We start from the raw sequence: 14,823 nt of genomic DNA, 5'->3' as shown, positions 1-14,823 counted from the left end.
TGTGTGGAAATATTGCATTACAGTGGAATTTTTTTTTTCCTCTTGAGAATAAATACCATTGAGCTTTGATTGCAGGCAAACCTAGAGATTTCTCTGTTTCCAAGTCAGTTTAGAGCAGTAGGGTGTGATTTCTTGAAATACAGTGTAAGGTGTACTTCCAAATTTAAGATCATCACCACGCCTTGTTTTGGTAGTTGTTTTTCCGAGTCTGAATTTCAATGCACGAATATTAATAAAGTGATTTTCTCAATGAAAAATGTCCTTGAAGATAATGAACTAACCAAAATTTAAAAGAAAAAAATCTGCTTTAGCAACAAGGAGGTGATTGTTTAATGCTTCAAAGTTTAGTTTATCTTCCTTGTTGCCCATTAGTATGCATAAATGTGTGCTTAATTAGGCCAGGCTTAAAATTGAACTTTTCATTTCCAGGAAGTCAGTTGTGAGTCTTGCTCAGTGAATGGAATTACATGTAGAAAATTCACAAACAGAGAGACCAAATTGTAAATTTCACAAAGGATTGCTTAATCACTGATGGAGTCAAGTTAGTGATGATTCACCAGAGATGTTGTGATGGTCAAACCTACACAAATTTTTGTTAAAGTTATTAATCATGCTTTGGATTTGGATCTATTAATGTGATTTTTTTTTCTACCCTCCCTGCCCCCATCTTCTTTTTACCAACAGGTCAAGACAGTTGGACATCTCCTTGTACAACATGCCTCGGTTAAGCCTCTCACCCATGTTTTCAATGGGATTTCATCTGTTAGCTCTGATGGCTTTCTTATTTTCCCACGTGGACCATATAACTGCTGAGACTGAAATGGAAGGAGGAGGAAACAGTACCGCTGAATGTACCGGCTCATATTTTTGCAAGAAAGGGGTGATTTTGCCTATTTGGGAGCCCCAAGACCCCTCCTTCGGAGACAAGATTGCTAGAGCTACTGTGTACTTCGTGGCCATGGTCTACATGTTTCTGGGAGTCTCTATCATTGCCGACCGGTTCATGTCCTCTATTGAAGTCATCACATCCCAAGAAAAAGAAATAACCATAAAGAAACCCAATGGAGAGACCACCAAGACAACTGTGAGGATCTGGAATGAGACTGTATCCAACTTGACCTTGATGGCCCTGGGATCTTCTGCTCCTGAGATTCTGCTTTCAGTTATTGAAGTGTGTGGCCATAACTTCACTGCGGGAGACCTGGGGCCCAGCACCATTGTGGGAAGTGCTGCCTTCAACATGTTCATCATCATTGCACTTTGTGTTTACGTGGTCCCTGATGGAGAGACGAGGAAGATTAAGCATCTGCGCGTGTTCTTCGTGACGGCAGCCTGGAGCATCTTCGCCTATACCTGGCTGTACATTATTCTGTCTGTCATCTCTCCTGGTGTTGTGGAGGTCTGGGAAGGTTTGCTTACTTTCTTCTTCTTTCCCATCTGTGTGGTGTTCGCCTGGGTAGCAGACAGGAGGCTGCTGTTTTACAAGTATGTCTACAAGCGGTATCGGGCTGGCAAGCAGAGGGGAATGATCATTGAACACGAGGGGGACAGGCCATCTTCCAAAACGGAAATCGAAATGGATGGGAAAGTAGTCAACTCTCACGTTGACAATTTCTTAGATGGCGCTTTGGTTCTGGAGGTCGATGAGAGGGACCAAGATGATGAAGAGGCTAGGCGAGAAATGGCGAGGATTCTGAAGGAACTGAAGCAGAAACATCCAGAGAAAGAAATAGAGCAGTTAATAGAATTAGCCAACTACCAAGTCCTAAGTCAGCAGCAAAAAAGTCGAGCATTTTACCGCATCCAAGCTACTCGCCTGATGACCGGAGCTGGCAACATTTTAAAGAGGCATGCAGCTGACCAAGCCAGGAAGGCTGTCAGCATGCACGAGGTCAACACGGAAGTGGCCGAAAATGACCCGGTGAGCAAGGTCTTCTTCGAGCAAGGGACATATCAGTGTCTGGAGAACTGTGGTACTGTGGCCCTGACCATTATCCGCAGAGGTGGGGATTTGACCAACACTGTGTTCGTTGACTTCAGAACAGAGGACGGCACGGCTAATGCTGGCTCTGATTACGAATTCACTGAAGGAACTGTGGTCTTTAAACCTGGCGAGACCCAGAAGGAAATCAGAGTTGGCATCATCGATGACGACATCTTTGAGGAGGATGAAAATTTCCTTGTGCACCTCAGCAATGTCAAAGTATCCTCTGAAGCTTCAGAAGATGGCATCCTGGAAGCCAATCATGTCTCCACTCTTGCTTGCCTCGGATCACCCTCCACGGCCACTGTAACCATTTTTGATGATGACCACGCAGGCATCTTTACTTTTGAGGAACCTGTGACTCACGTGAGTGAGAGCATTGGCATCATGGAGGTGAAGGTATTGAGAACATCTGGAGCTCGAGGAAATGTTATCGTTCCCTATAAAACCATCGAAGGGACTGCCAGAGGTGGAGGGGAGGACTTTGAGGACACTTGTGGAGAGCTGGAATTCCAGAACGATGAAATTGTGTAAGTTCTTTTTATATGTTTGTGTGTATGGTTGAGTGAGTGCGTAACTGCGAGAGTGTGTGCATATTTTTAAACCAAATGGCATAAAAGGAATGGAATAGTTATTATGGAAGACACCTTTCAAAGTATCAGTCCTCGTTTGGGTGACACCTATCAATTGGTACTAGACACAGATCTTAATTTGACATTGAGCTCTTTTTTTACTTTTGTCTTTTTTACATATTCAAGTACACTGTAGGCCATGATAAAATGAAGCCTGTGACGTAAGTTAGCAGATCATTTAAGATGGGTTGAAAATTCTGTATTCTATTTTGGATCACACAGTATATATACAGAAAAGGAATATTTAACACATCACAAAAGGTCCCTATCTTCATTGCTGAGTACAAATTGGGAAAGCCCAAAAAAGAAACACCTCTAAAAAGAATTTCCTGGCTACTAGGACTGAGTGGAAATATTTCTGTGGTTTTCATCTGACATTGTGGTTTTATGACAATATAATGTTTCTGCTTGTATGCTAGTGTTTAATTATGACTTAATGACCAACCCTGCTTCTTCAGTGTTATGCTATCACGAGAAGAGGATATATCCATTATTTATTTCCAGTCTGGTTTTACTTTGTATGATTACATAAACCCTTTTACCCTGCTCATATAGTGATGAGGAGAGAAATATGATTCTGTCCAAGCATCCTAGTTGATGGGGAACAGGTCAGAGAAAGAAGTAGGGAACAATTTACTCTCCCTATTGGCACTTTACAGTTGTAACACTGAGTGTTATGAAGTGATTCTTCCACTGAGAGCTGCCATTGAGAGAGACATTCCTCCTTCCTTGCCTTAGAGAGGGCTTTGCACTTAATTCACTAGAAGAAGCCAGGGAATTTGACTCAAGGACCAGTGTCCAAGAATGAGGGAGGGAAGGAGGTAAAGAGAAAAGAAATAAGATAAATGAAGGAAGGAGGGATGAAGAAGAACCAGAAACTGTGTTATCACTGTATTATCTACTGTGTAACAAAGGATATTATGGTGAATGATTGTTTTTGAAGCATTTACAACTTAGGAATTTCAAGAAAGAGAAATAAATATATTAATTATAATTAGTTTTTAAAAATGGTTCTAGTGGTATATAATATGTTCAAATGGCAAGATACATGCTCTCCAAGTATGAAATTTCTCCTCTTGAATATGTAGGGAAAAAAAAAAAGATGGGGGGATGATCAGAGGGAACAGGTTTTCTTGAAAAAGCTTTCCAGGGTCCTTACATCTCTTTGCCATTATGTTAAAGAGATGCAAAGTTACTTAGTACAGTATCACAATGAAGTTCAGCAAAGCAGAGATTATAATATCCATCTTCTGATGTGTGTAGGTGGGCAACAGTGTTTGATGAATATCTACTTTATGTTGGTTCTTATGTTGATAATGTTCCACTTACTGTGATGGGTTTCACTGGGACACTTATTTTCCTGAAAGACAGGATATAGTAGCAAATTAGTGTCCTGAATACGCAAGAAAAAAAGGTTATTGGATGTGATCTTGCCCAGGTTAGTGCACTTAACCCTTATTCCTTTGCTAGGAATTATTTTGCATTATATTTTCTGATCATTTCAATTATTGAGCCTTCCCGTAGTAGAGAGCACTTGGAATCTATGTGAAAGTGTAATGTACTCACAAGGGTAGCCCTTAAATATAACTAAAGTGGTGCTTTGTTTTCCTCATTTGTTTGACTTAGGATGTTTTCTCATGAAAATTTTATGTTGCTTTCTCACAAGAATAATGGCTCTCTACTTATTTAGTTGAGAGTCAAGCTTTCCCTATCTACTTTGCTATCCAAGATTTTTATCAAACCATAAATAAATAATCTTATTTTAGGTGGCATATGTAGAAGAAGAAGGTTTTATAAAAAGATTGACAGTGATTCAGTGGAATAATTTATTTTGCCAAACTCCCATTAAAAACACTCACCCTATTGAATTAAATTGATTAAAGAAGGAATATTGCCAAACTCCGTCTTTACATATATATGTTTCTTTTGAATATTTGTAAGAATTGGTGGAATTGGTAGAACTTGATAAAATAAATGCCATCTCTGTAATTAGATTCATGAGGGCAGTCTAGATCAATCATAGTTTCTTGTTCTATAAAAATATCTGGCTTTTTTATTCACTAAGATGAAATGTAAAAATTGTTAAATGGTAAAGAATTTTATTTATAACTGAAATGAAGTTGAAGCCCTACATTTCTTTTTTCTTTCTGGAATTTTAATTTTAAAGATGTGTCTTGACTTTAAATAGAGTTTTATTATTGGTAGGCATTGTTCATGTTTAACAGATCCATTGATTACATTCATGTGTTTGTGTGGCTTTAAGGTAAGCACAATGTTTCCAGAAAAAGAAATTATCAAAGAAGTGGTGTTGTGCTGGCTTCTTAGCAGTTTAGAAACCATTACTCTCGTTTTTTTTAATGGATTATTTTTCCTTTGGTGATCATGTCCAATGCCAGGTCCATATAGTCAGATTCAAGCGCAAAGGAGTTTTTCATTCTGCAATGAAGTTGCCTCTGTAGACTCAACCCCCAACTTATCTTCAAGAAAGATTTGATATCTCCTCCATAGCACAGTTCATCTTAGGGGTAGTTTTCTTCAAAACCTATCATACATAGATAAGGGCTCTTGACACAACTGAGCTTTATTAAATACCATGAAAAATCTTCTTGTTTGATTATTTAATGCTGTACATTAAAGTCAGGATTGGTGATTCTTTTCAGGGTGCTATAAAAAGATTTGTACAAAAGCTTTGGATTTAAAGGTTATCTAATTTTAAGAGTCTATTAATCAAGGTAGACACAGTCCAATCTGATCAGGGATGGAGACTAAGTGGCAGCCCAGCTTTATTGATTCTTTGACTACAAAAACAAAAGAAATTCTAATTTTTTTAAAAAAAATTCTTTTCAACATGTATTAATTTTTCTAACAAAAAATTAAATCCAAAATAACTAAGTTACATGGAACCACAATCTTTGTAATTGTAGGACAAAACTAAAATATTAACTGTTAGTCTAAGGTAGATTATGTTGGTGTCCCAGCATCTAATAACTTTTGTCAAAAGTGCATCAACATTTTAGTTTGTAGGTAAAAGTGTTAAGGATTCCTAAACATTTATCTTTTTTTAGGGTAGAATAAATCATTTAATTTTATAAGGATGTCTGTATCTATTTATTCATATTCTTATATAAATTCTTTGAATTACTTCAAATTGACCTTTTTTTTTAAAAGAGAGAGTGAGAGAGGAGAGAGAGAGAGAGAGAGAGAGAGAGAGAGAGAGAGAAAGAGAATTTTTAATATTTATTTTTTAGTTCTCCGCGGACACAACATCTTTGTTGGTATGTGGTGCTGAGGATCGAACCTGGGCCGCACGCATGCCAGACGAACGCGCTACCGCTTGAGCCACATCCCCAGCCCAAAATTGACCTTTTTAAGATGAAAATGTGTATTTCAGAAAAAAGCACTGATAAAACAGATTCTCAGTAAAATAAAATTTTAAAATTATAATGCAAAACCCCACTAAATAGATAAAATTAACAACTATCATATGCTTTTGTGAAAGCACAATCAATGAAAAATCCTAAATCCATGCCAACTAATTTTAACTTTTCAACATCATTCAATTAGGGAATTCAACAAGGAATTCTGTATAATGTTAACAGCTAATAAAAAACAAATCAAGAATATGTTAATTTGATTTGTGGTTTGGTAGGTGATATCTACAAATTTGAAATGCTACTAATGATTGTCCTTTAATGATACTATTTCAGTAGTACTAATTATTACAAAATATTGTTTGGTCTTCCAAAGTCTAATATTAACTGTTCTGGAAAATGTTAAGGTTAATTAATTAATGTAGCTACAAATCAAATTTAATTGCTTAGTTATAGCTCAATAATGATATCATTTCAGAAGATAATTGAAAAAAATGAGCATTTACTGTGATATATTTAAAACAGAGAGTTGAGAAAACTATGTAAGTTGGAAAATTTACATATTGCTTAGCAAATCAGTTTACTACAGGCTTCCTAGTCATAGAAAAATGTATTAAACAATGTGTCAGCCCAATATTAATTTTTAACAACTGTTACATTTTCAGGTATGGTTGTAACTTCATTAACTCTAAGAGATGTAATATGCAAGGCATCTATCTCAACAAATACAGCTTTCTTACATTGAATATTTATATACTGTTTTTGAACAAAGGATTAAAAAATAAATAAAATTTTAGTGTAAGCCCTATCAAATTATTATTATATTATTATCATTATTATTATTACATTCCATAGGAAACAAATACTGTTTTTGGCAGTTTATATACCAGTGTTCATGTCTTGCCGTACAGCATTCTATGGAATAAATACTTAGCTATGTGATATGGCATGTAGCTTTATAGTATGGTACAATAAGACCACCAGATACATAAAAAAATAAAGTAAAACTTGAAGTGATTAGAACAGAAGAACAATTGTGCATTGGGAAAAATCAGGAATAATGAAAAATATTATAGAAATTATCATTAGACAAGAAAAGCTATTAGTATGTAGTGCCTTGAATCTGGCATATTCAGGATTTATTTTAAATTAGAAGAATTTCATTTAGACTATTACATTTAGACTTTTAAATTAAAGGCATATGATATTTTATACTGGCATAGAACTTTCCTAGGTAATGTGCTAATGTAAAAAATTTGGTTGCAGTAATTTTAGCATTTCAATGGATTTCTGCTTTAGTGGATTATCTTTTCAGACCAGAATATTTATCTCTTTTTGAGCCAAACCACATGTAGTATCATCTGAAAACCTAAATTATAACTGCAAGATGTTTTTGTAAATGCATATGTTTTCTGAATGCATAACTATTATAAAAATAAGACAGGGTAGGAGCCAAAAACATTTATGAGTTATAATTTAGTATTGCCTGGAGTCCAAGTTGATTATGTACAGAAAGGTTCTTTACCATGTCAACCAGATTTCCATTTTACTGTTGTAATCTCATTTTCCTAGTGCTAATTAGAGTTTGAGGTTATAATATAGTTACATAAAAATTTTATCTTAGCAAATAAAGAAATTTCTCAGTGTAGGCACACTGAAGTGTTTAAATCCTGGTCTAGTTTCTGAGTCATCATTCAAGGCCGTCACACAGGGTTGATTGCCTCCCTAGTTCAGGGCTTGAATTTATAGATCAATATTAGTTCCTACTTAATAAGCTACTGATGTGTGATCAGCACTGGGCCAATATTACAAAGGAAATCAAAAGAAATATGCTCCTCATACTTAAAATGGGAGATATATTTTGATAAGTATAAACATCATTATGAAGACATTGTGCAGGGGGTAAAAGAAACCCTAATTTTGGACAAAACATTTGCATTTATTTTTGGAAGACAGCATAACTGGAAAGAAAAATGGGATGAGCATTTTAAGAAGAAGTCATGGCTTGGAAAACATGGGAACATGGACAATGTCAATAAAGAGGATCATTATCAAAATCAGTGACTTAGCCACAGTTCATTTCCTTTTGTGGGGTTTTAAATCATTATGGATATGTTTAAATTAACCTGACATGTCCCTTAAAGGGTCTTTGTCTGTGGAACACTTTTGGGGTGTAATGTGTAGAAACAAAATTTAGAACCATTACTATTAGTCGCCCAAGAACTTTCTCAAGTTCTCTCTTTTTATTTTATTTTATTTTAGTTTTTGGTACTGGGGATTGAACCCAGGGGCACTTAACCACTGAGCCACATCCCCAGCCTTTTAAAATATTTTATTTAGACATAAGGTCTCTCTAAGTTGCTTAGGACCTTGCTAAATTGCTGAGGCTGGCTTTGAAGCCTCTGGGATTACAGTTGAGTGCCACCATGCCTGCTATCAAGTGCTCTTTTATATATTTAATACCATTGGTGACAACCCAAGGAAGTAAGTAGCATTGCAGATGAAAAAACTGAACCTCAGAGATCTAAGAAATTATGAATCCAGAATTTGAACACCTATTTGACTTCAAAGATGTGCATGTGCTCATCTGTGCCACATTACCCCTTGAAGTTTCTAAAGAAAATTGACAATATTTCTAGTAAGATGCTGTCAGCATTTTGTTTGGTTCTTTGTGAATTAGTCCTTGATCTCTAGGAATGGTTTTGATTTACTTTAATCTGGTAGCCTCACGAATAGTCCTTCCATTCTGCCACCCACTCACCCTCTGTTCTGAGAGTTACCAGTGTACTGCCACTGTCTTACAAAACATGAACAGATTTTACACTAAATTCACTAAATTTTGATGTGGGAAGAGATTTTGTTTGCATTTCTTTCCTGAGAACACCAGTAACCCAGGGCAGGTGATTTAAAGATACTATATGCACTTCTTTTGAATGGAGCTAGCTTAAAGATATAATACCCATGATAGAGTTATTTATTGTCATTTTGCTGCTGTGTATTTATTAGTTGAGGTATGAAAAGTTGCCTGTGGACAATACTGTAATATCGTAAATTATGGGAACCTCCTATAAAATATCTGTTATGGGTACTGAAGTCTCATCATTTGAGATTCATTCTGTGGGATAAGAAAGCTATTGGTCCCCTAATAAAAGGTAAATGCCATGAAAATCTTAAGGTTCCTTGCAGCAGTGGAGTAGAGGTTATTCTGGGGCAGGAGCCAGGAAAGGTTGAAAATTCAACCAATGTAAGGTGGGTCAGCTGCACTGGAGATAACCTTACAACTACTTTGGGTAAACCAGGTAGAAGGCTGGGGCAGTAGTGCAAGGTGCTAACTAAGTAGGCAGAACATTTTTTTCTTTTTCCATACTTTTTATTGGTGCACTGTAGTTGTACATAATAATGAAATTTGTTACATATTTGCACATGAACACAATAGAACAATATAATTGGGCCAATATCATTCTCCAGGATTTCCCCTTTCCCTCGCTCTGGTCCCTTTCCTCTACTCATCTCCCTTTGATTTTCATGAGAGTCCACCACTCTACCTTTCTTTTCCTTTTTCCACTCTCGTTGCCATATGTAAGAGAAAATACATGACTGTTGACCTTCTGAGTTTGGCTTCTTTCACTTAACATTATGTTCTCAAGTTCTGTCCATTTTCCTGCAAAAGACGTCATTTCATTTTTCTTTATGGTTGAATCAAACTCCACTGTGTATATATATACCTATGTATATCTATGGATAAAGAAAATCTAGGCTGGTTCCATAGTTTGGCTGTTGTGACTTGTGCATGGGTAAGGTAGGACTTTTTCTACTGACTTTTCATAAGGGCCTCACAGATTCTGCTCTATAGTCTGGAAGTCCAGAAGGACCTGGGAGGAAAAGCAAGCAGTCAGCAAATATGGGCAGCATTACATGAAAGGTCCTTTCCTTCTCCTGGTTCTACATGCCTTCTGCATAATACCCATCTATTTTCCAGAGGTTGAGCCAGCCAGACCTCTTTCTTTTCATGGGCCTATACAGGTGTCTTACTATAGAGCCAGGCAGAATAAACAATTAATTTTCATTTCCTCAGGGATCTAGATGACATTTTCTTTCCTTCTTACAGTCTCCACAGGATTAGATAAGGCTGTAGGTATTGGATTCTGTTGTGGCAGCTGGAGATATGGAGGTAAGGGGCAAAAACACGGCCCACAGCAGAATTTTAGTTCCTTGTTTATTAATTCAAATATTGATGAAATAGTCCAGGACATTGTCTAGATAGAGTTTGCTGTTTTTTTTTTGTTTTTTTTTTCAGATTTAAGTTTCCATATGAGAAATTGGGGAGTTCTGGGTACCCTGAAACCAAGAGTGACACTCGAAACCAAGGCCACCCCATTTTCCAATCTTAGACTACCTTAAGATAAAGATTCCACACCCAAGTTTGAAATCTGTCTCTATGCTCTCTTAACTGTCACTAAGTTCCTTAATATCAGAGTCAGTTTTCTTACTTGTAAAATGAGGACAATATTGGTGATGGTGGAGGGGATGGTAGTGGAAGAGAAGATGGTGATAGTGTTGATGATGAAGGTGAAAGTGGTAGTGGTAATGGTGGTAATGGTGATGGTGGTGATGAGTTTGGGATATGTCGGTTGTAGTAGAAATGGTAGTAATGGTTATGAGATGGAGGTGGTATTGGTGATGATGAAGTAAAGGTAGTGGTGGTGGATTTTGATATGATTGTGGTGGTAGTGGGGTGGAGATGATGATAGTGAGTGCCAGAGGCAAAGGTGATGGTAGTAGTAGTTTTGGGCATGATGGTGGGGATGATAGTGGTGGTGGTGGTGATTATTGGTGGTGGTAGTGGTAGTGATGGTGATGGAGAGGGTACTAAAACTTACTGAGAGCAAGGATTCATGCTGCTTTGATTCAATCTTCACAGCCATCTTAAGTAGATACTGATACTATACTCATTTTATAGAAGAAGAAATTGAGGCTCAGAGACTAACTTTCTCTGGTTCACACAGCTAATAAACATGGATCTTGAATTTATCAGTAGAACTATCTGACTATAGAGTCTACTCGGTCTTATTAGCTTTCACATGCAAGGATAAGGCTTGACCATTGTGGCTTAGAAGATACAAAACAAGGGTAGTGATTTATCTTTTCTAGAATTCTTGAACATATATCAAGTACATCACACCCTCACTGCCCAGTCTCTAGTAGCCTAGAAAAGCTTTGATGAAATGAGTTGGAGAAGGAAAAGAATGCAGAATGCTATAATCCCTCCTTGTGCCTGAACCGTCCAATTAGTGTCTATTCTTTCCTCCCTCACAGTATGCATTTCCTCTTATTCCTAAATTTTAAAAAGAAACTTCATTATTTTGAGCTTTCTGACATTGCCTGCTCTGGCCCTGGAGCGTTTATCTTCCTTATATGGTAAATAATGAACATAGCTTTTCTCCACACATGAAAAAGTATTTTCTTGCCCTATCTTTTTTAAAAAAATATATTACCAGGCAGTGTAAATTAATAGCAACAGAGAATTGGTATCAGGGGATAGTTTTTATCTTGGGTTATCACTATTAAAAAGTTAAAAAGAATTTATGACTCTAGAGATGATTTAATAGTAAGAATTATTGATTGCAAACTTTCCTAGAATAAGTGACCCTTGTGGAGGTTCATCTGATACAAACCTTCATACGCATTACAGCAAAGGGAATTTTTAGGTAACACTTTTTTAAAAGTCAAATTTCAAGTCGTTCTTGTTTCTGAATTACATTTGGGAACAAAAAAAGCAAGCAGAAAAAAAAAATCCTACCCCAAATCAGATCACTATGAAATGACATTTTGCATTGCATATACTTTGCAAAAATCAGTATTCACGTTTGTCTGTAAAATATTAAAAATTTTTTTGAAGAAAGTAGTTTCATTGTATTCAATATTTTTAACTTTTGTATGCAGATTTTTGGTCTGGTGGAGTAAGCCCATTAGAAATATTTGTAAATATGATTAATTATAACTTTTTATAAACTACTTGAAGATAAAGATTTCACATCCAAGTTTCAATTGCATTTCTATGCCCTCCTAACTTTGTTATAATTTTTGTATGACTTTTTAAATATTTTATCCTGATATAATTATGACTTTTAAAATAAAACCAATATGCTTCTTTAATAAGGAACATTTTCCTTACATACACCACACACACCACACTTCTTATTTACCAAAAATAAATAAATAAATAATGGGAAAGTTAAATTAAGTGGTATTGATGTCCAGTTTAGTCTTAGGTGCAATTAAAGAAGGACAATTCCCAAAGCTGTAAGAACAACTTTCCTTCTTGCTCACTGAGCATTACAATCTTAACTTGCCAATGATGTTTTAAAATGAGCTGTTCACTTTACTGTAGATAAATGTGTGTCTGGGATTTGTATATTTAGAGAGAGAGATAGAGAGAGAAAGAGGGGGAGAGAGAGAAACTGAGGGAGAGGGAAGTGAGGAAGTGGAGTAGTGGAGGGAGGGGCCCTTGGAGGGAGAGCATGGCCAGAGAGGAGAGGAGGGAGGAGGAAAGGAGGAGGCAGACAGAGGGGACAGACACAGAGACAAAGAATTTATAGCCCTGATTACATTTCAGCTATTACTAAAATGAAGTGGAGACTGGAATTAGTCCAGATTCTTGCTCAAGCAAACAGAAGACGTAGGAGAGTAAAGAACTGGAAATGGGATTCACTGAAACTGCTTCTTTATTAAAAATAGGCAGCACCTTTGTCCTTGAAATCATGGATGGGCCCAAGTGTGTTTGAGGAGCCTGAAAGTAGCTGTGGAATCCAGTGGAGCAGGGGCCCTGCTACTGATTCCTGCTTTCCTAGTGTCCTGAGGTCACCTAGGCTGTGTCAAGTCCCTTCTGAGTGCAAGGAGGGCAGTGAGGACTGAGACAGTCCTTGCTGAAGACAGGCTCATGTCTACTGGAGGAGACAGATGAATAAGCATCCAACCCCAAAATAGGAGGATGCGCGTTTGCCCCTGAGGTTCTCTGTGCCTCCTTTGGCATCTCTTAGTGTTTCCTCTTGGGGAATCTTACCCCTGGTGTTTAGGCTGAGAAGGAATGATGTGAGTTGTCAGCATCCTGAGTGGCCATCTCTGGCAGCTACAGGCACATGCGCCTGCTCTTCCCCAGAAGAGAACCTCAGGACTCCTGCTTCCTCCCCCTTCCCTGTCCCCATCTCACATGGCTCAGGACACAGTTTGGCTGCCTTCTTTAATGGAGACCAGGAGAACAGAATTTGGGAACCATTCAAATCCAATTCATTTTTCACAGCAGTAATGAACTCAGAAGAGTGAGACGCAGGGAAAGTTTTCATTCTCTACTTCATTTCCTACTTCAGTGTGTTATCAGGGGAAGCATAAGTCACATCTGAATACTTTCCTAAATGGTATGATTTTATTGAGCATCCCAAAAGGAAGCTATTACAGAAATGTGGCCAGGAATTTGATAAGCCAGGGTGTGGCGCCTTCAGGGTCTCAGGCCCAGGTGGCTCAGCATCTCAGAATTATCTCAACCTGATATTGGAGGAAACCAGAGAGATTACCAAAGAAAGACAGGAGATTAGAGGTGGAGGTCTTTTTGAGATGTTTTTAACACGGAAAAAGGACTTCTATATGGATGAGTTCTGGGATGTTGTAAACTGATATATTATAGGAAATGATTTATCTGACCTACACATAGTATGATGTAATGGAAGAATATAATTACAATGTAATAATAATAATATAATAATAATAAATAGAAAAGCACATATAATAAAATAATTATATAAAATACATGAAGTCCAAATATTTATCTGACAATATCTAGAACTAAATATCCTGTAGAAGTTAGTTGTTTGAGAGTGCCTGCAAGCGAGGCGCACCTGCAAGCCACGGGCGGGCGGGTCAGGCCCAGCAACCAGCCAAGGGACTGCAGCTACACGCGCCGGCGGGGAACGCGGACCGGACCCACTAGGACAGGTCCGGAGGCGGACGGCTGAGGGCTAGGCCCGTCCCCTCCCCCAGTGTCTGCAGGTAGGAGGGACTGAGAACAGCAGCAGAGCCAGCCCAAAGCCTGCTGAGGGGCGGAACCGGCCCCTCCCCCAGTGCCTGCAAGCGAGGCGCACCTGCAAGCCACGGGCGGGCGGGTCAGGCCCAGCAACCAGCCAAGGGACTGCAGCTACACGCGCCGGCGGGGAACGCGGACCGGACCCACTAGGACAGGTCCGGCGGCGGACGGCTGAGGGCTAGGCCCGTCCCCTCCCCCAGTGTCTGCAGGTAGGAGGGACTGAGAACAGCAGCAGAGCCAGCCCAGAGCCTGCTGAGGGGCGGAACCGGCCCCTCCCCCAGTGCCTGCAAGCGAGGCGCACCTGCAACCCATCGGGAGGTTAGGCCCAGCAACCTATGGAGTGACACAGGTGCCCCTGGCGCCTGCTGGGTAGGTAGACCTTTGACCGACCAGCAAAGCAGACCTAGGGCCTGCCAGCATGGTAGACGGATCACACTAATTGGAGGAGGATCACAGCCACTACCTGCCCTGCAAGGGTGATTTTTCAACTATACAAGAGCAATATAAATAAATAGAGGGGGAAAATATCAAAGACACAACAATTTCACCAAGCAGGAAGAAACGCCAGCAGTATGAAACGACAAGGAAAGAAAGGACCACAGGCAATGCAGGTCAACTCAACTTTAGAAGAGGTAATAGCTGCAACAGATGGAATGTCAGATAGAGAGCTCAGGACATACATGCTTCAGATGATCTGGAGTCTCAAGGAAGACATGAGACAGCAAAATCAGACAATGAAAGATCACATTGACAAACAAA

At 38.4% G+C, this 14,823-nt stretch overlaps 1 protein-coding gene across 2 annotated transcripts in view; it reads left to right on the top strand.

The window, feature by feature from the left end:
- The first annotated feature begins 690 nt into the window (after window positions 1–690).
- Window positions 691–14,823, top strand: part of Slc8a1 (solute carrier family 8 member A1) — a 295,606-nt gene continuing 281,473 nt past the window's right edge. For both annotated transcript variants that reach the window (XM_077791750.1, XM_077791749.1), the window contains exon 1: window positions 691–2,514. In XM_077791750.1, coding sequence (XP_077647876.1) covers window positions 716–2,514 — 1,799 coding nt within the window. In that variant the 5' untranslated portion in view covers window positions 691–715. The remainder of the gene's footprint in view (window positions 2,515–14,823) is intronic.

Source organism: Urocitellus parryii, chromosome 12 (genome assembly GCF_045843805.1).
Source record: "Urocitellus parryii isolate mUroPar1 chromosome 12, mUroPar1.hap1, whole genome shotgun sequence".
NCBI classification, from domain to species: domain Eukaryota; kingdom Metazoa; phylum Chordata; class Mammalia; order Rodentia; family Sciuridae; genus Urocitellus; species Urocitellus parryii.
Note: the sequence above shows the minus strand (reverse complement) of the source record. Positions and strands in the feature narration are given on the sequence as shown.